The sequence below is a fragment of the Callionymus lyra genome, chromosome 13 (assembly GCF_982586985.1).
Source record: "Callionymus lyra chromosome 13, fCalLyr1.hap1.1, whole genome shotgun sequence".
In the NCBI taxonomy this organism is placed as follows: Eukaryota; Metazoa; Chordata; class Actinopteri; order Syngnathiformes; family Callionymidae; genus Callionymus; species Callionymus lyra.
Window position 1 is genome coordinate 3,712,496 of NC_141830.1, and position 25,452 is coordinate 3,737,947.

At 42.2% G+C, this 25,452-nt stretch overlaps 2 protein-coding genes across 5 annotated transcripts; both read right to left on the minus strand.

Moving 5' to 3' along the window:
- Positions 1 to 523: 523 nt before the first annotated feature.
- LOC148066983 (sulfotransferase 2B1-like) lies at positions 524 to 5,716 on the minus strand. Its single transcript, XM_087805428.1, has 6 exons — positions 5,511 to 5,716; positions 3,948 to 4,156; positions 3,749 to 3,875; positions 3,596 to 3,690; positions 2,981 to 3,161; positions 524 to 838 (listed from the first exon to the last, which is right to left on the minus strand). The coding sequence occupies exons 1-6, from the start codon at positions 5,638 to 5,640 to the stop codon at positions 726 to 728; spliced, it is 855 nt and encodes a 284-aa protein (XP_087661554.1). The 5' UTR covers positions 5,641 to 5,716; the 3' UTR covers positions 524 to 725.
- Positions 5,717 to 15,139: 9,423 nt separating this feature from the next.
- Positions 15,140 to 23,012, minus strand: c13h8orf76 (chromosome 13 C8orf76 homolog). Of its 4 annotated transcripts, none has more exons than XM_087806443.1 (8): positions 22,852 to 23,012; positions 22,623 to 22,724; positions 22,372 to 22,515; positions 19,225 to 19,275; positions 18,927 to 19,071; positions 15,882 to 15,943; positions 15,643 to 15,775; positions 15,140 to 15,568 (listed from the first exon to the last, which is right to left on the minus strand). In XM_087806443.1, exons 1-8 carry the CDS (start codon positions 22,954 to 22,956, stop codon positions 15,417 to 15,419), a joined length of 894 nt encoding a protein of 297 aa, XP_087662569.1. In that variant the 5' UTR covers positions 22,957 to 23,012; the 3' UTR covers positions 15,140 to 15,416. The 4 variants fall into 4 exon arrangements, with proteins under 4 accessions (XP_087662569.1, XP_087662567.1, XP_087662568.1 ...); XM_087806441.1 differs by having other exon boundaries at positions 15,844 to 15,943; XM_087806442.1 differs by having other exon boundaries at positions 15,882 to 15,946.
- Positions 23,013 to 25,452: the final 2,440 nt, after the last annotated feature.

A 25,452-nucleotide genomic window follows, 5' to 3' on the forward strand; every position in this document is an offset into this window, starting at 1 on the left:
TGGAGCAGACTTAGAGTCATGACAGGGGTTACTTTAACATCTGTCCGTCTGCTCAGTTCACACCTGTGGGCGTTAAACAAAGAGCAAAGCAGAACACACCCAAAAAAGTGGGGCTGGAAGACAAAGGAATTTGCCCACGCAACAGGTAAGCAAGGAAGTTACTCTCCAGGTGATCCGAGACATGACCGAACTTGAAAGAACCACTGCCCCGGAAGAGACGTCCCCCTGGACAGGAAACTTTCCTTTAAATATAGCGATACTCTATAGTACTGGACCGTCTTTCCCGGAGCTATTGAAGAGCTGCCGGCAAAGAGCGAGTCCGATCCATTTTTTAGGAATAGAAGTTTTACTGAAAAAAAAGTATGATTTTTAACATTTAGTGGATTACACAACTACACACATGAAGGTGTTCACACAGGTTGTATGCGTGCATGTGTGTGATTGTGTCTTTGTATAACTGCGTATGTGTGTGTGTGTGTGAAAGATTTGAATATAAACCATATAGTTCGTAGAAAAACCCCAGTTTGATTTAATATTTTTAATAAATCATAGTCTATATATTTAAAAACAAGTACAAAAACAATGATAAACATACTTAATAATCATAATAATAATAATCATACGTGAACCTAAAATGTTGTGATGATTAGTTAAAAGTTTGGATCTGCTCCTGTCAATCACAGACGTTTGACGTGATCCGACGAGGTCACGAGGTCACGAGGTCACTATATTGTCCAGGGAAGAGAGAAGTTTTCTCCTTCCAGCTCTTTTTTGATGAAGGAGGAGAAGCGAGTCAGTTGTTCACTGTTGAAGTGATTCTTCCAGTCGCCTGCGATCCCTGAGAGAAGAAGATTTTTTAATGAAACAGTGATTTTCTTTTCATCGACACATTACTACCATCTAGTGGACTCTGAAGATAATGATACTGTTTCATGAAGCTTCATCAACACATCACTACCATCTAGTGGACTCTGAAGATAATGACACTGTTTCATGAAGCTTCATCAACACATCACTATCATCTAGTGGACTCTGAAGATAATGACACTGTTTCATGAAGCTTCATCAACACATCACTACCATCTAGTGGACTCTGAAGATAATGACACTGTTTCATGAAGCTTCATCAACACATCACTATCATCTAGTGGAGTCTGAAGATAATGACACTGTTTCATGAAGCTTCATCGACACATCACTACCATCTAGTGGACTCTGAAGATAATGACACTGTTTCATGAAGCTTCATCAACACATCACTACCATCTAGTGGACTCTGAAGATAATGACACTGTTTCATGAAGCTTCATCAACACATTACTACCATCTAGTGGACTCTGAAGATAATGACAGTGTTTCATGAAGCTTCATCAACACATCACTACCATCTAGTGGACTCTGAAGATAATGACAGTGTTTCATGAAGCTTCATCAACACATCACTACCATCTAGTGGACGCTGAAGATAATGACACTGTTTCATGAAGCTTCATCAACACATCACTACCATCTAGTGGACGCTGAAGATAATGACACTGTTTCATGAAGCTTCATCGACACATCACTACCATCTAGTGGACTCTGAAGATAATGACACTGTTTCATGAAGCTTCATCAACACATCACTACCATCTAGTGGACTCTGAAGATAATGACACTGTTTCATGAAGCTTCATCGACACATCACTACCATCTAGTGGACTCTGAAGATAATGACAGTGTTTCATGAAGTTTCATCAACACATCACTACCATCTAGTGGACTCTGAAGATAATGACACTGTTTCATGAAGTTTCATCGGCACATCACTACCATCTAGTGGACTCTGAAGATAATGACAGTGTTTCATGAAGCTTCATCGACACATCACTACCATCTAGTGGACTCTGAAGATAATGATACTGTTTCATGAAGCTTCATCAACACATCACTACCATCTAGTGGACTCTGAAGATAATGACACTGTTTCATGAAGCTTGATCAACACATCACTACCATCTAGTGGACTCTGAAGATAATGACAGTGTTTCATGAAGCTTCATCAACACATCACTACCATCTAGTGGACTCTGAAGATAATGACAGTGTTTCATGAAGCTTCATCAACACATCACTACCATCTAGTGGACTCTGAAGATAATGACACTGTTTCATGAAGCTTCATCAACACATCACTACCATCTAGTGGACTCTGAAGATAATGATACTGTTTCATGAAGCTTCATCAACACATCACTACCATCTAGTGGACTCTGAAGATAATGACACTGTTTCATGAAGCTTCATCAACACATCACTACCATCTAGTGGACGCTGAAGATAATGACACTGTTTCATGAAGCTTCAACGACACATCACTACCATCTAGTGGACTCTGTAGATAATGACACTGTTTCATGAAGCTTCAACGACACATCACTACCATCTAGTGGACTCTGAAGATAATGACACTGTTTCATGAAGCTTCATCAACACATCACTACCATCTAGTGGACTCTGAAGATAATGACACTGTTTCATGAAGCTTCATCAACACATAACTACCATCTAGTGGACTCTGAAGATAATGATACTGTTTCATGAAGCTTCATCAACACATCACTACCAGCTAGTGGACTCTGAAGATAATGACACTGTTTCATGAAGCTTCATCAACACATCACTACCATCTAGTGGACTCTGAAGATAATGACACTGTTTCATGAAGCTTCATCAACACATCACTACCATCTAGTGGACGCTGAAGATAATGACACTGTTTCATGAAGCTTCAACGACACATCACTACCATCTAGTGGACTCTGAAGATAATGACACTGTTTCATGAAGCTTCATCAACACATCACTACCATCTAGTGGACTCTGAAGATAATGACACTGTTTCATGAAGCTTCATCAACACATCACTACCATCTAGTGGACTCTGAAGATAATGACACTGTTTCATGAAGCTTCATCAACACTACAGACGATGCCTCACCTTTCCTCAGGAATGCACTCTCCTCCTGGTTGATGAAGGATTTAGGAACCAGGCTTAGGTTTGACATTTTGTTGTCCTTCATTGACTGGAAAGAGCAGTTTTCCACGATTTTCTGAACGACGTCTTCGCTCAGATTCTTGCCCAGGAAATTAGACAACTTTCGTACAACTGCAGGAAGATCCTGGAGGAGAAATGAAAACAAACTTTATTTTGTTATTATCTCACTTTTGAACTTCACTAATTTGTTACTGAGAATAAAGGTGTAAGAAAATACCGATACACTTAAATATCATACTATGTTTTTCACGAAAAGTAGAATAAAATAAGATCCCAGTGATGACTGAGGACGAGAGGATACAGTGAGTCCAGCAGCTTTTAAAGCTGATGTTTGTTTTCAAACAACAATATGTCCAAACATCAGCTCTAAAAGCTGCTGGACTCACTGTATCCTCTCGTCCTCAGTCATCGCCAGGATCTCATATTATTGTTCCTTTAGCTGTGAAGGACGTAACGACTGCTGCCATCTAGAGGCCGGAAGTTTAGTTGCAACACAAAAATGAACATGAAGAGATAACTAAGAAAACAAATCCATGACCTTCATCTCAACTTTCTTACTTCGATCATTTCTTCATACGTGACGAAGAGGATTCGGTCTCCGAGGTCCGTGTGTTTCCAGCTCTTGACGTGTTCGGTCCATTTCCCGAACAAAACTGATCATGTGACCATTTTTAAAACATTTTCTTCTGACGTAATCATTCTGCTTCTGACCTTTCCCGTCCAGGAACTTGTCCAAGAACTCCTCGAAGGTTCCGGGATCCTCCAGGAAGGCGGCGATCTTGTGGAAGTGGAAGGAGGAGACCACGATGTCTTTCGGGTTCCTCATCACGTAGACCACCTGTCGGGGGGGGCGAGACGGTCAGGAGGTGAAGGAGGCTCCTGGTCCGAGGCCGGGGGTTCTGAGACGCACCTTGGCTCGGGAGGAGAAGAAGGACGGAGGCATCATGCGGTGGTGGAAGTGAGTGGCCATCGCTCGAGGGCACGGGAGCTGGTCCACCACGGCCCTCAGGCGCCCGTCCTCCAGCCACGGGACCCGGTCCCAGTTGGGGATGGTCTGGACGGGGGTCAAGTCTCCGCCGTTGAGGACCAGAGGGAGGATCTGCTGCATCCAGACGGTTCCTGTCGAGAAGAGACGTCTCTGTCGTGAGAGGAGCTGCCGCTTCGGATCCGATGGTCACGGACGTGATCCGACATGTTGAACTTTGAACCTCGACGATGACATCATCGGTCCATTGAAGCCCAACTAGCTGTTGACTCGAGTCATGTGACGACGTGTCGAGACTCGGACCATTGAACTAATGGAACGTTTTAAAAATCTTTCTTAAGTTCTTTTAAAATAAGGCGGATTTTTTCTGAACGTTGTATTATTTTTCTAATAATCATTCAATTGATTCTTTATTAAAAACGTGGAAATTGATTTTTTTATTTAATCATTGAAAAGAATAAATGAATATTTTTAAACATACTTTGTTATTTTAATTCCAACATCTATAGAGAAAAAGTTTATTTATAAATAATAATAATATAATATAAAAATGTTGGTTAGTTTGTTTTTAATTAATAGATTTAATTTATTGAATTTTGCGGGAACAAATATTTTTCGAATTCAATTAAAATGTATTATTTAAATCAACCTTTCGAAATAGAAATAAGAGATTTAATCCCGAATAATTACATGTTTAAGAATATGGCTTGAAAATAAAAGACACACACTTGTGTTGAGAGGATATATTGACACACACAAGAGAGAAATAAAGACACTCACTTGTGTTGAAAGGATGTATGGACACACACAAGAGGGAAATAAAGACACACACTGGTGTTGTGTAGATGTGTAGACACACACAAGAGAGAAATAAAGACACACATTTGTGTTGAAAGGATGTATGGACACACACAAGAGAGAAATAAAGACACACATTTGTGTTGAAAGGATGTAAGGACACACACAAGAGAGAAATAAAGACACACAGTTGTGTTGAAAGGATGTAAGGACACACACAAGAGAGAAATAAAGACACACACTTGTGTTGAGAGGATATATCGACACACACAAGAGGGAAATAAAGATACACACTGGTGTTGTGTAGATGTATAGACACACACAAGAGAGAAATAAAGACACACACTGGTGTTGTGTAGATGTATAGACACACAAGAGAGAACTAAAGACACACACTTGTGTTGTTAGGATGTGTAGACACACACAAGAGAGAAATAAAGACACACACTTGTTTTGTGTAGATGTATAGACACACACAAGAGAGAAATAAAGACACACACTGGTGTTGTGTAGATGTGTAGACACACACAAGAGAGAAATAAAGACACACACTGGTGTTGTGTAGATGTATAGACACACACAAGAGAGAAATAAAGACACACACTGGTGTTGTGTAGATGTATAGACACACACAAGAGAGGAATAAAGACACACACTGGTGTTGTGTAGATGTACACACAAAAGACACACCTGATTTAGGATAAGTCACAGCAAACACGTCGCTGTCCTTCACACTGAAGTTCTGAGCATATTCCAAGTGTTCCATCTTGTGTATGTGCGGCGACAGAGGAAGGCCTTCATACTTCATGTACGTCGACATGTTGCTGCTCAGAGTCTGAGCTGCAGACAGAAAGTCTACTGTTGCTGATCCTCCTCTCCCTGACTTTTCTCTCCCTCCTCCTCCTCTTTTTCTACCTCCTCCTCCTCTTTTCTCCCCCCTCCTCCTGCCTTTTCTCTTCCTCCTCCTCCTCTTTCTCTCCCTCCTCCTCTTTTCTCCCCCCTCCTCCTGCCTTTTCTATTCCTCCTCCTCCTCTTTCTCTCCCTCCTCCTCCTCCTCTTTTCTCCCCCCTCCTCCTGCCTTTTCTCTTCCTCCTCCTCCTCTTTCTCTCCCTCCTCCTCTTTTCTCCCCCTCCTCCTGCCTTTTCTCTTCCTCCTCCTCCTCTTTCTCTTCCTCCTCCTCCTCCTCCTCCTCTTTTCTCCCCCCTCCTCCTGCCTTTTCTCTTCCTCCTCCTCCTCTTTCTCTCCCTCCTCCTCCTCCTCCTCTTTTCTCCCCCCTCCTCCTGCCTTTCTCTTCCTCCTCCTCCTCTTTTTCTACCTCCTCCTCTTTTCTCCCCCCTCCTCCTGCCTTTTCTCTTCCTCCTCCTCCTCTTTCTCTCCCCCCTCCTCCTCCTCCTCCTCTTTTCTCCCCCCTCCTCCTGCCTTTTCTCTTCCTCCTCCTCCTCTTTTTCTACCTCCTCCTCTTTTCTCCCCCTCCTCCTGCCTTTTCTCTTCCTCCTTCTCCTCTTTCTCTCCCCCCTCCTCCTCCTCCTCCCCTTTTCTCCCCCCTCCTCCTGCCTTTTCTCTTCCTCCTCCTCCTCTTTTTTTACCTCCTCCTCTTTTCTCCCCCTCCTCCTGCCTTTTCTCTTCCTCCTCCTCCTCTTTCTCTCCCTCCTCCTCCTCCTCCTCCTCTTTTCTCCCTCCTCCTCCTGCCTTTTCTCTTCCTCCTCCTCCTCTTGTTCTACCTCCTCCTCTTTTCTCCCCCCTCCTCCTGCCTTTTCTCTTCCTCCTCCTCCTCTTTTTCTACCTCCTCCTCTTTTCTCCCCCCTCCTCCTGCCTTTTCTATTCCTCCTCCTCCTCTTTCTATCCCTCCTCCTCCTCCTCTTTTCTCCCCCCTCCTCCTGCCTTTTCTCTTCCTCCTCCTCCTCTTTTCTCCCCCCTCCTCCTGCCTTTTCTCTTCCTCCTCCTCCTCTTTCTCTCCCTCCTCCTCCCCCTCTTTTCTCCCTCCTCCTCCTGCCTTTTCTCTTCCTCCTTCTCCTCTTTTTCTACCTCCTCCTCTTTTCTCCCCCCTCCTCCTGCCTTTTCTATTCCTCCTCCTCCTCTTTCTCTCCCTCCTCCTCCTCCTCTTTTCTCCCCCCTCCTCCTGCCTTTTCTCTTCCTCCTCCTCCTCTTTCTCTCCCTCCTCCTCCTGCCTTTTCTATTTCTCCTCCTCCTTTTTCTCTCCCTCCTCCTCCTCTTTTCTCCCCCCTCCTCCTGCCTTTTCTCTTCCTCCTCCTCCTCTTTCTCTCCCTCCTCCTCCTCCTCCTCTTTTCTCCCCCCTCCTCCTGCCTTTTCTCTTCCTCCTCTTTCTCACCCTCCTCCTCCTCCTCCTCTTTTCTCCCCCCTCCACCTGCCCTTTCTCTTCCTCCTCCTCCTCTTTCTCTCCCTCCTCCTCCTCCTCCTCTTTTCTCCCTCCTCCTCCTGCCCTTTCTCTCCCTCCTCCTCCTCATTTTCTCCCTCCTCCTCCTGCCTTTTCTCTTCCTCCTCTTTTTCTACCTCCTCCTCTTTTCTCCCCCCTCCTCCTGCCTTTTCTCTTCCTCCTCCTCCTCTTTCTCTCCCTCCACCTCCTCCTCCTCTTTTCTCCCCCCTCCACCTGCCTTTTCTCTTCCTCCTCCTCCTCTTTCTCTCCCTCCTCCTCCTCCTCCTCTTTTCTCCCTCCTCCTCCTGCCTTTTCTCTCCCTCCTCCTCCTCATTTTCTCCCTCCTCCTCCTGCCTTTTCTCTTCCTCCTCCTCCTCCTCCTCTTTTCTCCCCCCTCCTCCTGCCTTTTCTCTTCCTCCTCCTCCTCCTCCTCTTTTTCTACCTCCTCCTCTTTTCTCCCCCCTCCTCCTCCTCCTCCTCCTTTCTCCCTCCTCCTCCTGCCTTTTCTCTTCCTCCTCCTCCTCTTTTTCTACCTCCTCCTCTTTTCTCCCCCCTCCTCCTGCCTTTTCTCTTCCTCCTCCTCCTCTTTTTCTGCCTCCTCCTCTTTTCTCCCCCCTCCACCTGCCTTTTCTCTTCCTCCTCCTCCTCTTTCTCTCCCTCCTCCCCCTCCTCCTCTTTTATCCCCCCTCCACCTGCCTTTTCTCTCCCTCCTCCTCCTCTTTTTCTCCCTCCTCCTCCTGCCTTTTCTCTTCCTCCTCCTCCTCTTTTTCTACCTCCTCCTCTTTTCTCCCCCCTCCTCCTGCCTTTTCTCTCCCTCCTCCTCCTCTTTCTCTCCCTCCTCCTCCTCCTCCTCTTTCCTCCCCCCTCCACCTGCCTTTTCTCTTCCTCCTCCTCCTCTTTCTCTCCCTCCTCCTCCTCCTCCTCTTTTATCCCCCCTCCACCTGCCTTTTCTCTCCCTCCTCCTCCTCATTTTCTCCCTCCTCCTCCTGCCTTTTCTCTCCCTCCTCCTCCTCCTCCTCTCTTTCGCTCCCCCTCTCCACTCCAACTAGAAGTAAAGTAAAAACAGTCACGAAAACAGCGACCATTATTAAAGCTCCATTATGTAACTGTTGACACTTCAGTGACATCAGATCAGAGCAACTTGATCCAACTTTCAGCCAATCGTGCGACAGTATGGTGAGACCATCGATCAGTAGCTCGAGCTCCATTGGTTGTGTCTGGTGACTCTATCACACCGACATTTTGAGATTTCATTCAAAAGACTTTGATTTAAAGAGTTTTGAATTTAGAAAAAAAGATTTTTGAAATAGTGACATTAAAATATTACACAAAATAAAAAAAAAATACATTTTCTGAAATCAATTATTCCATTAAAACGAATCAAACTCAATTATATGAGATTAAAAAACTGACTAAACGCTTTAAACAACGATGACGAATCACATCAAATTGTTCCTTTAACAACCTTGTATGGACTTTTTCGGCGACAGATTCCGATAAAGGATGAAGAAGCTGTTAAGGGATAAAAAAAAAAGGCCAAAAACGTTGAGAACTTGCAACTTTTAAAAGGCTGTAATTTGCTCAATATTTAAACTACAGATCTTTAATTTAGTTTTAAACCTTTTTGAGCGATTTACTATTCAATACTTTTAATAAGGGTGTGGTTTTTACTGAGGATGAAAACGAATTCAAGCTTGTGTTGCTGGAAAACTTTATTATAAATAGAAGATATAACAGCGAACTAACAGCTCTGTGCTTCAGACATGTCAACTCTGTGTTGTTCTCACTTGAAGTAAAACGTCTTCAAACCAGATCTGATTTCTATTCTCTGTTTAAGTGAACGTATCGAGTGACACGACACAGTGAAGTAGTTTCCTCTGCCAGAGAAACTTTCTCACACGGACACACAATGAAACGTGTAAACGATGACAACAGTGTGCGTCAAATAAGGGGAGGATTGTGGGTCAGCGAGGACCAGCTGGGAGGAGAATAATGCTCCTGTAATCCTGAACATGAGGCGTTCATGGTCACATGAGGCGTTCAGGGTCACATGAGGCTTTCAGGGTCACATGAGGCGTTCACGGACACATGAGGCGTTCATGGACACATGAGGCGTTCAGGGTCACATGAGGCGTTCATGGACACATGAGGCGTTCAGGGTCACGTGAGGCGTTCACGGACACGTGAGGTGTTCAAGGACACATGAGGCGTTCACGGACACATGAGGCGTTCACGGACACGTGAGGCGTTCATGGTCACATGAGGTGTTCATGGTCACATGAGGTGTTCACGGACACATGAGGCGTTCAGGGTCACATGAGGTGTTCACGGTCACATGAGGTGTTCATGGTCACATGAGGTGTTCACGGACACATGAGGCGTTCATGGTCACATGAGGCGTTCAGGGTCACATGAGGTGTTCACGGTCACATGAGGTGTTCATGGTCACATGAGGTGTTCACGGACACATGAGGCGTTCATGGACACATGAGGCGTTCAGGGTCACATGAGGCGTTCATGGACACATGAGGCGTTCAGGGTCACGTGAGGCGTTCACGGACACGTGAGGTGTTCAAGGACACATGAGGCGTTCACGGACACATGAGGCGTTCACGGACACGTGAGGCGTTCACGGACACATGAGGCGTTCATGGTCACATGAGGCGTTCATGGTCACATGAGACGTTCATGGTCACATGAGGCGTTCATGGACACATGAGGCGTTCATGGACACATGAGGCGTTCACGGACACATGAGGCGTTCATGGTCACATGAGGCGTTCATGGTCACATGAGGTGTTCACGGACACATGAGGCGTTCAGGGTCACATGAGGTGTTCACGGTCACATGAGGTGTTCACGGTCACATGAGGTGTTCATGGTCACATGAGGTGTTCATGGTCACATGAGGCGTTCATGGTCACATGAGGTGTTCATGGTCACATGAGGTGTTCATGGTCACATGAGGTGTTCATGGTCACATGAGGTGTTCATGGTCACATGAGGTGTTCATGGTCACATGAGGTGTTCATGGTCACATGAGGCGTTCACGGTCACATGAGGCGTTCACGGTCACATGAGGCGTTCACGTCACATGAGGCGTTCACGTCACATGAGGCGTTCACGGACACATGAGGCGTTCACGTCACATGAGGCGTTCACGGACACATGAGGCGTTCACGGACACATGAGGCGTTCACGTCACATGAGGCGTTCACGGACACATGAGGCGTTCACGGACACATGAGGCGTTCACGTCACATGAGGCGTTCACGGACACATGAGGCGTTCACGTCACATGAGGCGTTCACGGACACATGAGGCGTTCACGGACACATGAGGCGTTCACGGTCACATGAGGCGTTCACGGACACATGAGGCGTTCACGGACACATGAGGCGTTCACGGACACATGAGGCGTTCACGGACACATGAGGCGTTCACGGACACATGAGGCGTTCATGGTCACATGAGGCGTTCACGGACACATGAGGCGTTCACGGACACATGAAGCGTTCACGTCACATGAGGCGTTCATGGTCACATGAGGCGTTCACGGACACATGAGGCGTTCATGGTCACATGAGGCGTTCACGGTCACATGAGGCGTTCACGGACACATGAGGCGTTCACGGTCACATGAGGCGTTCACGGACACATGAGGCGTTCATGGTCACATGAGGCGTTCACGGTCACATGAGGCGTTCACGGTCACATGAGGCGTTCACGGTCACATGAGGCGTTCATGGTCACATGAGGCGTTCACGTCACATGAGGCGTTCATGGTCACATGAGGCGTTCACGTCACATGAGGCGTTCACGTCACATGAGGCGTTCATGGTCACATGAGGCGTTCACGTCACATGAGGCGTTCATGGTCACATGAGGCGTTCACGGTCACATGAGGCGTTCATGGTCACATGAGGCGTTCACGTCACATGAGGCGTTCATGGTCACATGAGGCGTTCACGGTCACATGAGGCGTTCATGGTCACATGAGGCGTTCACGTCACATGAGGCGTTCACGTCACATGAGGCGTTCATGGTCACATGAGGCGTTCACGTCACATGAGGCGTTCATGGTCACATGAGGCGTTCATGGTCACATGAGGCGTTCATGGTCACATGAGGCGTTCACGTCACATGAGGCGTTCATGGTCACATGAGGCGTTCACGTCACATGAGGCGTTCATGGTCACATGAGGCGTTCACGGTCACATGAGGCGTTCACGGTCACATGAGGCGTTCACGGTCACATGAGGCGTTCATGGTCACATGAGGCGTTCACGTCACATGAGGCGTTCATGGTCACATGAGGCGTTCACGGTCACATGAGGCGTTCACGGTCACATGAGGCGTTCACGGTCACATGAGGTGTTCATGGTCACATGAGGCGTTCACGTCACATGAGGTGTTCACGGTCACATGAGGCGTTCATGGTCACATGAGGCGTTCACGTCACATGAGGCGTTCATGGTCACATGAGGCGTTCACGGTCACATGAGGCGTTCACGGTCACATGAGGCGTTCACGTCACATGAGGCGTTCATGGTCACATGAGGCGTTCACGGTCACATGAGGCGTTCACGGTCACATGAGGCGTTCATGGTCACATGAGGCGTTCACGTCACATGAGGCGTTCATGGTCACATGAGGCGTTCACGGTCACATGAGGCGTTCACGGTCACATGAGGCGTTCACGGTCACATGAGGCGTTCATGGTCACATGAGGCGTTCACGTCACATGAGGCGTTCATGGTCACATGAGGCGTTCACGTCACATGAGGCGTTCATGGTCACATGAGGCGTTCACGGTCACATGAGGCGTTCACGGTCACATGAGGCGTTCACGGTCACATGAGGCGTTCACGGTCACATGAGGCGTTCATGGTCACATGAGGCGTTCACGTCACATGAGGCGTTCATGGTCACATGAGGCGTTCATGGTCACATGAGGCGTTCACGTCACATGAGGCGTTCATGGTCACATGAGGCGTTCACGTCACATGAGGCGTTCATGGTCACATGAGGCGTTCACGGTCACATGAGGCGTTCACGGTCACATGAGGCGTTCACGGTCACATGAGGCGTTCAGGGTCACATGAGGCGTTCACGGTCACATGAGGCGTTCACGGTCACATGAGGCGTTCACGGTCACATGAGGCGTTCAGGGTCACATGAGGCGTTCACGGTCACATGAGGCGTTCACGGTCACATGAGGCGTTCATGGTCACATGAGGCGTTCACGTCACATGAGGCGTTCACGGACACATGAGGCGTTCACGTCACATGAGGCGTTCAGGGTCACATGAGGCGTTCATGGACACATGAGGCGTTCATGGTCACATGAGGCGTTCAGGGACACATGAGGCGTTCACGGACACATGAGGCGTTCAGGGACACATGAGGCGTTCACGGACACATGAGGCGTTCACGGACACATGAGGCGTTCACGGACACATGAGGCGTTCAGGGACACATGAGGCGTTCAGGGTCACATGAGGCGTTCACGGACACATGAGGCGTTCAGGGTCACATGAGGCGTTCAGGGTCACATGAGGCGTTCACTTGCTGAACTACTAAAGTGTGTTTACGTGTTTTGTGGAAACATCTCAGGTTTCAGTGCGTTGGAGACAAAAGTTAAACAAACAAAACTATCACAGAATCAGATCCACAGTATCAGATCCACAGTATCAGATCCACAGTATCAGATCCACAGTATCAGATCCACAGTATCAGATCCACAGTATCAGATCCACGTCTCTGGAATCTTGACGGACGCCTTTGTTTGTTGTGTCCTCGGAAACATGAGTTGCCGTGACGACGGAGCTTGTTTTTCTCACTTCGACGAAACGACTGAACGTGGATTTTAAGATTTGAGTCAAATTTAATGTTGAGTCAATAAGAAATACTTTCAAAATAACATGATTTCAAGCAGAAAATAATCACATTTAATTATATGAAAAAATACATACATTTGTGTTTATGTGTGTACATGTTTGTGTTTGTGTGTGTACATGTTTGTGTTTATGTGTGTACATGTTTATGTGTGTACATGTTTGTGTTTATGTGTGTACATGTTTGTGTTTATGTGTGTACATGTTTGTGTTTATGTGTGTACATGTTAATGTGTGTACATGTTTGTGTTTATGTGTGTACATGTTAATGTGTGTACATGTTTGTGTTTGTGTGTGTACATGTTTGTGTTTATGTGTGTACATGTTTATGTGTGTACATGTTTGTGTTTATGTGTGTACATGTTTGTGTTTATGTGTGTACATGTTTGTGTTTATGTGTGTACATGTTTGTGTTTATGTGTGTACATGTTTATGTGTGTACATGTTTGTGTTTATGTGTGTACATGTTTGTGTTTATGTGTGTACATGTTTGTGTTTATGTGTGTACATGTTAATGTGTGTACATGTTTGTGTTTATGTGTGTACATGTTAATGTGTGTACATGTTTGTGTTTGTGTGTGTACATGTTAATGTGTGTACATGTTTGTGTTTATGTGTGTACATGTTTGTGTTTATGTGTGTACATGTTTGTGTTTATGTGTGTACATGTTTATGTGTGTAAATGTTGGTGTTTATGTGTGTAAATGTTTGTGTTTATGTGTGTACATGTTTATGTGTGTAAATGTTGGTGTTAATGTGTGTACATCTTTGTGTTTATGTGTGTAAATGTTGGTGTTTATGTGTGTACATGTTTATGTGTGTAAATGTTGGTGTTTATGTGTGTACATGTTTGTGTTAATGTGTGTACATGTTTATGTGTGTACATGTTTGTGTTAATGTGTGTACATGTTTGTGTTAATGTGTGTACATGTTTGTGTTAATGTGTGTACATGTTTGTGTGTGTACATGTTTGTGTTTATGTGTGTACATGTTTGTGTTAATGTGTGTACATGTTTGTGTTAATGTGTGTACATGTTTGTGTTTATGCGTGTAAATGTTGGTGTTTATGTGTGTAAATGTTGGTGTTAATGTGTGTACATGTTTGTGTTCATGTGTGTACATGTTTGTGTTCATGTGTGTACATGTTTGTGTTTATGTGTGTACATGTTTGAGTTTATGTGTGTACATGTTTGTGTTTATGTGTGTACATGTTATGTTAATGTGTGTACATGTTTGTGTTAATGTGTGTAAATGTTTATGTGTGTAAATGTTGGTGTTTATGTTTATGTGTGTACATGTTTATGTGTGTAAATGTTGGTGTTAATGTGTGTACATGTTTGTGTTAATGTGTGTACATGTTTGTGTTAATGTGTGTACATGTTTGTGTTTATGTGTGTACATGTTTATGTGTGTAAATGTTGGTGTTAATGTGTGTACATGTTTGTGTTAATGTGTGTACATGTTTGTGTTAATATGTGTACATGTTTGTGTTTATGCGTGTAAATGTTGGTGTTTATGTGTGTAAATGTTGGTGTTTATGTGTGTACATGTTTGTGTTTATGTGTTAATGTGTGTACATGTTTGTGTTAATGTGTGTACATGTTTGTGTTTATGTGTGTACATGTTTATGTGTGTAAATGTTGGTGTTAATGTGTGTACATGTTTGTGTTAATGTGTGTACGTGTTTGTGTTAATGTGTGTACATGTTGGTGTTTATGTGTGTAAATGTTGGTGTTAATGTGTGTACATGTTTGTGTTAATGTGTGTACGTGTTTGTGTTAATGTGTGTAAATGTTGGTGTTTATGCGTGTACATGTTTGTGTTTATGTGTGTACATGTTTGAGTTTATGTTTGTACATGTTTGTGTTTGTGTGTACATGTTTGAGTTTATGCGTGTACATGTTTTTGTTTATGTGTGTAAATGTTGGTGTTTATGTGTGTACATGTTTATGTTTTTGTGTGTACATGTTTGTGTTAATGTGTGTACATGTTTATGTTTATGTGTGTACATGTTTGTGTTAATGTGTGTACATGTTTGTGTTTATGCATTTATGTGTATTCAAGTCTTTATTGTGTGTGTGTGTGTGTGTGTGTGTGTGTGTGTGTGTGTGTGTGTGTGTGTGTGTGTGTGTGTGTGTGTGTGTGTGTGTGTGTGTAAAATAATCCGATTCTTCTGATTCAAAGTAGAAAATAAATGTCAGGAGGTTTTTCAAAATAAAACAGTCGTCCTTCATAAAAACAACACGTGGAATCTTTCTCTGAAACAAACGTCGTCTTCTCTGAAGAGAGAAGTCACGTGACCCCACACCTCGAGGAGGTCAGAGTTCAACTCCGGGTCCATCCGAGTCCAGCAGTCCAGACTGCAGTACCTTCTTCCACCAGCGCTCGCCGAAGCTCTGCAGGCACACGTTGACCAGCAGCTCTCCGTCCTGAGAGTCCGTCCTCATCTTGTCCAGGACCAGGTCCTCGGACAGCAGCTGCGGAGAGGGTCAGGGGTCACGCGTCTGCGGGGGGGGGGGGGGGGGGGGGGCGGAGGTCCGAGGGGTCTCACCTGCGTCAGCGCCTGCACAGAAGACCCTCGGGGTCTCAGGAGCCGAAGAGCTTCGTCCGAAGTCTGCAGGACACCAAGACTTCGCTGCAGCACGAACGACGACTGTTGCTGCTGCAGGACCTTCAGCAGGAGCCTGAGGTCAAAGGTCACGACGGTTGTCACGGAAACAAACATAAAATCATTGATCAAAATCTGCTGCACCTGGTCCTGATGAAACACATGCAGGCTTTGAGCCAGACCTGGTTCTGGTCCAGTTCCTGCACGTGATCCTCTGAAGGTTCAGCTCCTGGTTCACACGTCACTGCTTCAATCACAGTAAATATATTTAGAAAAACCTGTTACTGTAGTTTTTTTTTTTTTTACACACACACATGGTTTAACATGAGTTTATAATCAATACATGCAGTTTTGTGTAGTGACTACGTGTGAGAATATTTTTAGTATCACTATCAATATTGTTTTCTTATTATTTCCAGGTTTAGTAATTATATGTTTATTTTTATTATGGTTCTCTTATGTTTTATATTTACATTAATATGTATGTACTGGACAATACTACACATATATATATATACATATATACTTGTTACTACACTATCACAACACCAGAGTCAAGTACTGGACAATACTACACATATATATATATATACATATATACTTGTTACTACACTATCACAACACCAGAGTCAAGTATTCAACAATACTACACATATATACTTGTTACTACACTAGCACAACACCAGAGTCAAGTACTGGACAATACTACACATATATACTTGTTGCTACACTATCACAACACCAGAGTCAAGTACTGGACAATACTACACATATATGCTTGTTACTACACTATCACAACACCAGAGTCAAGTACTGGACAATACTACACATATATATACTTGTTACTACACTATCACAACACCAGAGTCAAGTACTGGACAATACTACACATATATACGTGTTACTACACTATCACAACACCAGAGTCAAGTACTGGACAATACTACACATATATACTTGTTACTACACTATCACAACACTAGAGTCAAGTACTGGACAATACTACACAAATATACTTGTTACTACACTATCACAACACCAGAGTCAAGTACTGGACAATACTACACATATATACTTGTTACTACACTATCACAACACCAGAGTCAAGTACTGGACAATACTACACATATATACTTGTTACTACACTATCACAACACCAGAGTCAAGTACTCAACAATACTACACATATATACTTGTTACTACACTATCACAACACTAGAGTCAAGTACTGGACAATACTACACATATATACTTGTTACTACACTATCATAACACCAGAGTCAAATACTGGACAATACTACACATATATACTTGTTACTACACTATCACAACACCAGAGTCAAGTACTCGACAATACTACACATATATACTTGTTACTACACTATCACAACACCAGAGTCAAGTACTGGACAATACTACACATATATACTTGTTACTACACTATCACAACACCAGAGTCAAGTACTGGACAATACTACACACATATACTTGTTACTACACTATCACAACACCAGAGTGAAGTACTCAACAATACTACACATATATATACTTGTTACTACACTATCACAACACCAGAGTCAAGTACTCAACAATACTACACATATATACTTGTTACTACACTATCACAACACCAGAGTCAAGTACTGGACAATACTACACATATATACTTGTTACTACACTATCACAACACCAGAGTCAAATACTGGACAATACTACACATATATACTTGTTACTACACTATCACAACACCAGAGTCAAATACTGGACAATACTACACATATATACTTGTTACTACACTATCACAACACCAGAGTCAAGTACTGGACAATACTACACATATGTACTTGTTACTACACTATCACAACACCAGAGTCAAGTACTGGACAATACTACACATATATACTTGTTACTACACTATCACAACACCAGAGTCAAGTACTGGACAATACTACACATATATACTTGTTACTACACTATCACAACATCAGAGTCAAGTACTGGACAATACTACACATATATACTTGTTACTACACTATCACAACACCAGAGTCAAATACTGGACAATACTACACATATATACTTGTTACTACACTATCACAACACCAGAGTCAAGTACTGGACAATACTACACATATATACTTGTTACTACACTATCACAACACCAGAGTCAAGTACTGGACAATACTACAAATATATACTTGTTACTACACTATCACAACACCAGAGTCAAGTACTGGACAATACTACACATATATACTTGTTACTACACTTTCACAACACCAGAGTCAAGTACTGGACAATACTACACATATATACTTGTTACTACACTATCACAACACCAGAGTCAAGTACTGGACAATACTACACATATATACTTGTTACTACACTATCACAACACCAGAGTCAAATACTGGACAATACTACACATATATACTTGTTACTACACTATCACAACACCAGAGTCAAGTACTGGACAATACTACACATATATACTTGTTACTACACTATCACAACACCAGATTCAAATACTGGACAATACTACACAAATATACTTGTTACTACACTATCACAACACCAGAGTCAAGTACTGGACAATACTACACATATATACTTGTTACTACACTATCACAACACCAGAGTCAAATACTGGACAATACTACACATATATACTTGTTACTACACTATCACAACACTAGAGTCAAGTACTGGACAATACTACACAAATATACTTGTTACTACACTATCACAACACCAGAGTCAAGTACTGGACAATACTACACATATATACTTGTTACTACACTATCACAACACCAGAGTCAAATACTGGACAATACTACACATATATACTTGTTACTACACTATCACAACACTAGAGTCAAGTACTGGACAATACTACACATATATACTTGTTACTACACTATCACAACACCAGAGTCAAGTACTGGACAATACTACACAAATATACTTGTTACTACACTATCACAACACCAGAGTCAAGTACTGGACAATACTACACATATATATACTTGTTACTACACTATCACAACACCAGAGTCAAGTACTGGACAATACTACACAAATATACTTGTTACTACACTATCACAACACCAGAGTCAAGTACTGGACAATACTACACAAATATACTTGTTACTACACTATCACAACACCAGAGTCAAGTACTCAACAATACTACACATATATATACTTGTTACTACACTATCGCTCACCTGACACCTGTGGCGTCTGCAGCAGCTTCACACACACGCAGCCCAGACTGTTCCAGTGCCAGGGGTTAAAGGGCAAGAGGCTGCACAGCTGCTGCAGCGACGACATCTGGGAGCAGAGGTCGTCGAAGTGTCCACTGACGGTGACCTGACGTGAAGATAATGATTTGAACATCAGGGGTTGTGTCGTTGTTGTTGTTGTTGTTGTCAGTACAGAGTAGAATAAGTAAATAAAAACAATCACATGTTAATAATTAATCACTAAATACAGTATATATTCAATTAAATTGTAATTGTTTACCTGAAGCAGCAGGAGGCTGGTCAGGTGACTCGTGTTCGTGGCTTCTTTGCTCTGGAAAGATAATATGAGAAGTACATCAGATACATCAAGTACAACAAGTACATCAAGTACATCAAGTACAACAAGTACATCAAGTATTGAATGATTCCTTTTCAAATGTTTATTTTTTTATGGATTTTTTTCATTTTAAAATCATTTAATTGAATGGTTTTAGTGGCACAAGTGACCGACATTTTTAAACATTTATTTTTGAATTATTGGAATTTGAATATGTGTAAACAAAATATAATCATTAAATGATTCAAAGAACAAACAAATCCAACCATTAAATCTACACATGATTCAATAGAATTATTCGATAATATCATCTTTGTTCTTGTTCTTATTTTATTTTTATTTCATTTATGAATAATTGCTGTATTGTTGTGTCTCATTGGAAAAAAAACTGTTTTGGTTCATTTAAGGCGACACTGTTTCATGAAGCTTCATCAACGCATCACTACCATCTAGTGGACTCTGAAGATAATGACACTGTTTCATGAAGCTTCATCAACACATCACTACCATCTAGTGGACTCTGAAGATAATGACACTGTTTCATGAAGCTTCATCAACACATCACTACCATCTAGTGGACTCTGAAGGTAATGACACTGTTTCATGAAGCTTCATCAACACATCACTACCATCTAGTGGACTCTGAAGATAATGACACTGTTTCGTGAAGCTTCATCAACACATCACTACCATCTAGTGGACTCTGAAGGTAATGACACTGTTTCATGAAGCTTCATCAACACATCACTACCATCTAGTGGACTCTGAAGATAATGACACTGTTTCATGAAGCTTCATCAACACATCACTACCATCTAGTGGACTCTGAAGATAATGACACTGTTTCGTGAAGCTTCATCAACACATCACTACCATCTAGTGGACTCTGAAGATAATGACACTGTTTCATGAAGCTTCATCAACACATCACTACCATCTAGTGGACTCTGAAGATAATGACACTGTTTCATGAAGCTTCATCAACGCATCACTACCATCTAGTGGACTCTGAAGATAATGACACTGTTTCATGAAGCTTCATCAACACGTCACTACCCTCTAGTGGACTCTGAAGATAATGACACTGTTTCATGAAGCTTCATCAACACATCACTACCATCTAGTGGACTCTGAAGGTAATGACACTGTTTCATGAAGCTTCATCAACACATCACTACCATCTAGTGGACTCTGAAGATAATGACACTGTTTCGTGAAGCTTCATCAACACATCACTACCATCTAGTGGACTCTGAAGGTAATGACACTGTTTCATGAAGCTTCATCAACACATCACTACCATCTAGTGGACCCTGAAGATAATGACACTGTTTCATGAAGCTTCATCAACACATCACTACCATCTAGTGGACTCTGAAGATAATGACACTGTTTCGTGAAGCTTCATCAACACATCACTACCATCTAGTGGACTCTGAAGATAATGACACTGTTTCATGAAGCTTCATCAACACATCACTACCATCTAGTGGACTCTGAAGATAATGACACTGTTTCATGAAGCTTCATCAACGCATCACTACCATCTAGTGGACTCTGAAGATAATGACACTGTTTCATGAAGCTTCATCAACACATCACTACCATCTAGTGGACTCTGAAGATAATGACACTGTTTCATGAAGCTTCATCAACACATCACTACCATCTAGTGGACTCTGAAGATAATGACACTGTTTCGTGAAGCTTCATCAACACATCACTACCATCTAGTGGACTCTGAAGATAATGACACTGTTTCATGAAGCTTCATCAACACATCACTACCATCTAGTGGACTCTGAAGATAATGACACTGTTTCATGAAGCTTCATCAACACATCACTACCATCTAGTGGACTCTGAAGGTAATGACACTGTTTCGTGAAGCTTCATCAACACATCACTACCATCTAGTGGACTCTGAAGATAATGACACTGTTTCATGAAGCTTCATCAACACATCACTACCATCTAGTGGACTCTGAAGATAATGACACTGTTTCATGAAGCTTCATCAACACATCACTACCATCTAGTGGACTCTGAAGGTAATGACACTGTTTCATGAAGCTTCATCAACACATCACTACCATCTAGTGGACTCTGAAGATAATGACACTGTTTCATGAAGCTTCATCAACACATCACTACCATCTAGTGGACTCTGAAGATAATGACACTGTTTCATGAAGCTTTATCAACACATCACTACCATCTAGTGGACTCTGAAGATAATGACACTGTTTCATGAAGCTTCATCAACACATCACTACCATCTAGTGGACTCTGAAGATAATGACACTGTTTCATGAAGCTTCATCAACACATCACTACCATCTAGTGGACTCTGAAGGTAATGACACGGTTTCATGAAGCTTCATCAACACATCACTACCATCTAGTGGACTCTGAAGATAATGACACTGTTTCATGAAGCTTCATCAACACATCACTACCATCTAGTGGACTCTGAAGATAATGACACTGTTTCGTGAAGCTTCATCAACACATCACTACCATCTAGTGGACTCTGAAGATAATGACACTGTTTCATGAAGCTTCATCAACACATCACTACCATCTAGTGGACTCTGAAGATAATGACACTGTTTCATGAAGCTTCATCAACACATCACTACCATCTAGTGGACTCTGAAGATAATGACACTGTTTCATGAAGCTTCATCAACACATCACTACCATCTAGTGGACTCTGAAGATAATGACACTGTTTCATGAAGCTTCATCAACAAAAAACAATTTCCCTTTCAATTTCCTGAGGGATCAATAAAGTTCTACCAAACCCAACAACAAATAAAACCTTACAATATAGACATTATTTTAAATTAAAGGTTTCAATTAAAAAACGTTTGAAATGTTGGATTCATTTAAATCCTGAAGACACTGATACACGTTCAGATGTTTTGTTTCTTCTTCAGTTGCTTCCTGACATGGAAGTAAAAGAAAAATGTTTTGGTTCATTTAAGGCGAGAACAAAGAAACAAGCGTTAAAGTTCCGTCACAGATCATCGTTTCCACCTTCGCGTCACGACCACCTCCAGGTAACACACGTCAGGTGAGACTCACCAGCAGCTCCACACAGTCCAGAGCTCCTTCCTTCTGCCCCAGTTTGGCGAAGCATCGAGCGAGACCCTCCAGGACGTCCCTCCTGGTGCACAGGTTACTGACAGGAAGCAGCTGCAGACACCGGCTGTAGGCGCTCACGCCCTGCTGTGGAACATTAGTATTATTTGTATTAAACTGTTGTTTTATGGATCGAAACAGTGACAGAGATGTGAGACAAACACGAGTGACCCTGTGACGTCATCAGGACTCACCTGGTACTCCTCTCTCCTCACAGCCAAGTCTCCTCGAAACTTGAAAACCTTCTGCTGCTCCAGCGAGTCCTCGGTGTCCAGAGACGAATCTTGACAAAACCACTGCAGACACGAACATTCAAAGGATCATTTTTTTCATTGTATGACTTGAGAAAAGACAAGAACGTGATCATTTGTTTCGTGTTTTTTTAAATGATGGATCCACCATTTTTGTTTCTCTTTCTCTCACCTCAGGCTCACAGATTTTTGCTTCGTACGAAGACAGAGACGAACGACTGCGGTCTTTAGTTCCCGAAAACAAAGTGTCGTCAAACGTACTTCCTAGAACTTCCATCGTGGACCAAGATTTGATGTTTGGTCAGAAAGACATGTTTGTTTACAGCGAGCGTGCAACCGTTTTCTGTGCTCGACCGAACACACGCGCTACTGAATTTAGTTCCGCTAAGAAAAATGTTCCGCCTTGTAATACACGATGTAAACTATTACTAAAATGTTTGTTTAATGTTTCAAATGTGTTTCCCTTTAACGTTTATCTCATAATGTGTTATTTGTATCTACCACTTAAGTCAAACCCATCCAGAAAGAATCGTCGTTTGACATAACTCAGTCAAAGGAAGTGAAGACTCTTATTTTGTAGTAAAAAAATCAAATAAAAAGTAAAAATAAACATCAGTGAAAAGTCGTTTTATGTTACACACGTGACCAACAAGGTTGTCATTGACACCTCAATCATAAATAAGTGTCTTATTTAATTGTGATCCAGTTATAAATGAACATTTTGGCAACAAACTCAAGGCATTTAAGCTAAAATGTTTTAACTTTATACTTAAAAAAGTATTTTAACTCTTTCTCTCTATTGTCTTTTACTTGAAGGTTTGCAGAGTTTTATAAATACAAGAAAAAAGGCAAATTAATAATAAACTGTAAGGGAACTTACCTGAAGAGACCTTGGCTCCTGCAAAGAAAACTGCAGGTTTAAGAGCAAAAATCCGTATTTTAACACTTTATAACCAAGACTATGATTTTAACAATTATTGCATTTAAAAAAAAAGAAGTTTAAATAAACATTACTTCTAATGTATACAATGATCATTTTATGTTGGACTTTCTATGCCTGTGGAATTGATCAGTACCTTGATAAAAATTAATTTAATGTTGAGTTTTTATATTTAGAAAGAAACTAAAACATTCATAATATGATTCACAACAATGTTGACAAACATTGAAATGGATTCAACTGGAAAAGTATCGACTCGATAGAATTTCCTATTTGTTTATATAAACGAAAATGTCGTCTTTAAATCTTCTTTTCGTGTCGATCTACGTCGTCCGACTGAGAAAAAACGACATCGTGGTCAAAACAAAGCGGTCGTTAATGTCAGGGTTCGGTTCATTCGTCGAGCGAACCTCCAAGAATCCTCGTCACCTCCCTGGACGGTCGATCACGTTGTTTCCGATTTGGTCCCATTGTCGTCAACTCTCTGTTCTCATGTTTAGATTCTATTTTCAGCGTTAGAGGAACACACACAAATACACAAATACACAAATACATGAAACGATGAAAACACACAACTTCATCTTTTCATCAAAACTTTATTGGGTTTCGTCCTCAAACAAGTATAAAATATAAATCTTTCCTACATGAAGCTAAAAATGAAGCCAGATCCTCAAACAGCTTTAGATGATGATTGCACAGAGTTTTGTTTACACGCGACACCAGAGACTCTAGTTTGCAAATGAAAACTCGCTTCTATTGTTGCATGAAATCCTACAAACCATCTTTCCAGGACTCTTAGCGCCCCCTAGTGCTCTTCAGCCGGCCAGGATGGAGTCATTTAACGTCGAGGTCAGAATATCTTGTGTTTACAGTTGATTGTTGAAGCGTAAAATAAATGATTTAAAAACATGTTTTTTCATTATTAAAGCAAACAAATCTTAATCATATTAAATCACACTTACAGTAAATTACACGTATTTGTTGTTTAGTTTAGTCTTCATTCAATATTTCTGCCTAATATCTTCTGTTTAATTCAGTGCAGCAGCTGCAACACAAGTGTTTGAGAAACACTTGTATCACAAGAAAAGAGATATAATATATAATAATTGGTTGTTTGCTCAAAGGCTCATTTATAGGTTGTTAAAAATTATGTTTTTATTGTTAACATTTTTGGTAAAAGTGGTTGATTTATCTTCTGATGGGTATTTTTGTAGTGAGGTACGAACATGTCACATCTTTAAACTCTGATTTCCTCCATGATCCAGGGTTCATTTTAAGGTCACACAAGGGTATAAACTAATGATGTGTTGATGAAGCTTCATGAACAGTGTCATGTTGTTCAGATACGGTAGGTGGCGCCATCAGTTTAAAAATGAAGTTTCATTAGAACACTTGTTCAAAACATATAGTGCAGCGACGCCATCTAGTGGACTCTGAAGATAATGACACTGTTTCATGAAGCTTCATCGACACATCACTACCATCTAGTGGACTCTGAAGATAATGACACGGTTTCATGAAGCTTCATCAACACATCACTACCATCTAGTGGACTCTGAAGATAATGACACTGTTTCATGAAGCTTCATCAACACATCACTACCATCTAGTGGACTCTGAAGATAATGACACTGTTTCATGAAGCTTCATCAACACATCACTACCATCTAGTGGACTCTGAAGATAATGACACTGTTTCATGAAGCTTCATCGACACATCACTACCATCTAGTGGACTCTGAAGATAATGACAGTGTTTCATGAAGCTTCATCAACACATCACTACCATCTAGTGGACTCTGAAGATAATGACACTGTTTCGTGAAGCTTCAT

Excerpts from the sequence above, each read along its gene's own strand:
- c13h8orf76 (XM_087806440.1), bottom strand. The coding sequence starts at position 22,956 with ATGGAAGTTCTAGGAAGTACGTTTGACGACACTTTGTTTTCGGGAACT. Across the intron at positions 19,072-19,224 it reads CCAGCCTCCTGCTGCTTCAG|GTCACCGTCAGTGGACACTT; the intron begins GTAAACAATTAC and ends TCTTCACGTCAG. Across the intron at positions 15,776-15,843 it reads ATGTGTTTCATCAGGACCAG|GCTCCTGCTGAAGGTCCTGC; the intron begins GTGCAGCAGATT and ends CTTTGACCTCAG.
- LOC148066983 (XM_087805428.1), bottom strand. The coding sequence starts at position 5,640 with ATGTCGACGTACATGAAGTATGAAGGCCTTCCTCTGTCGCCGCACATA. Across the intron at positions 4,157-5,510 it reads TGTGACTTATCCTAAATCAG|GAACCGTCTGGATGCAGCAG; the intron begins GTGTGTCTTTTG and ends TCTTCTCGACAG. Across the intron at positions 3,162-3,595 it reads CGTATGAAGAAATGATCGAA|GATCTTCCTGCAGTTGTACG; the intron begins GTAAGAAAGTTG and ends TTTCTCCTCCAG.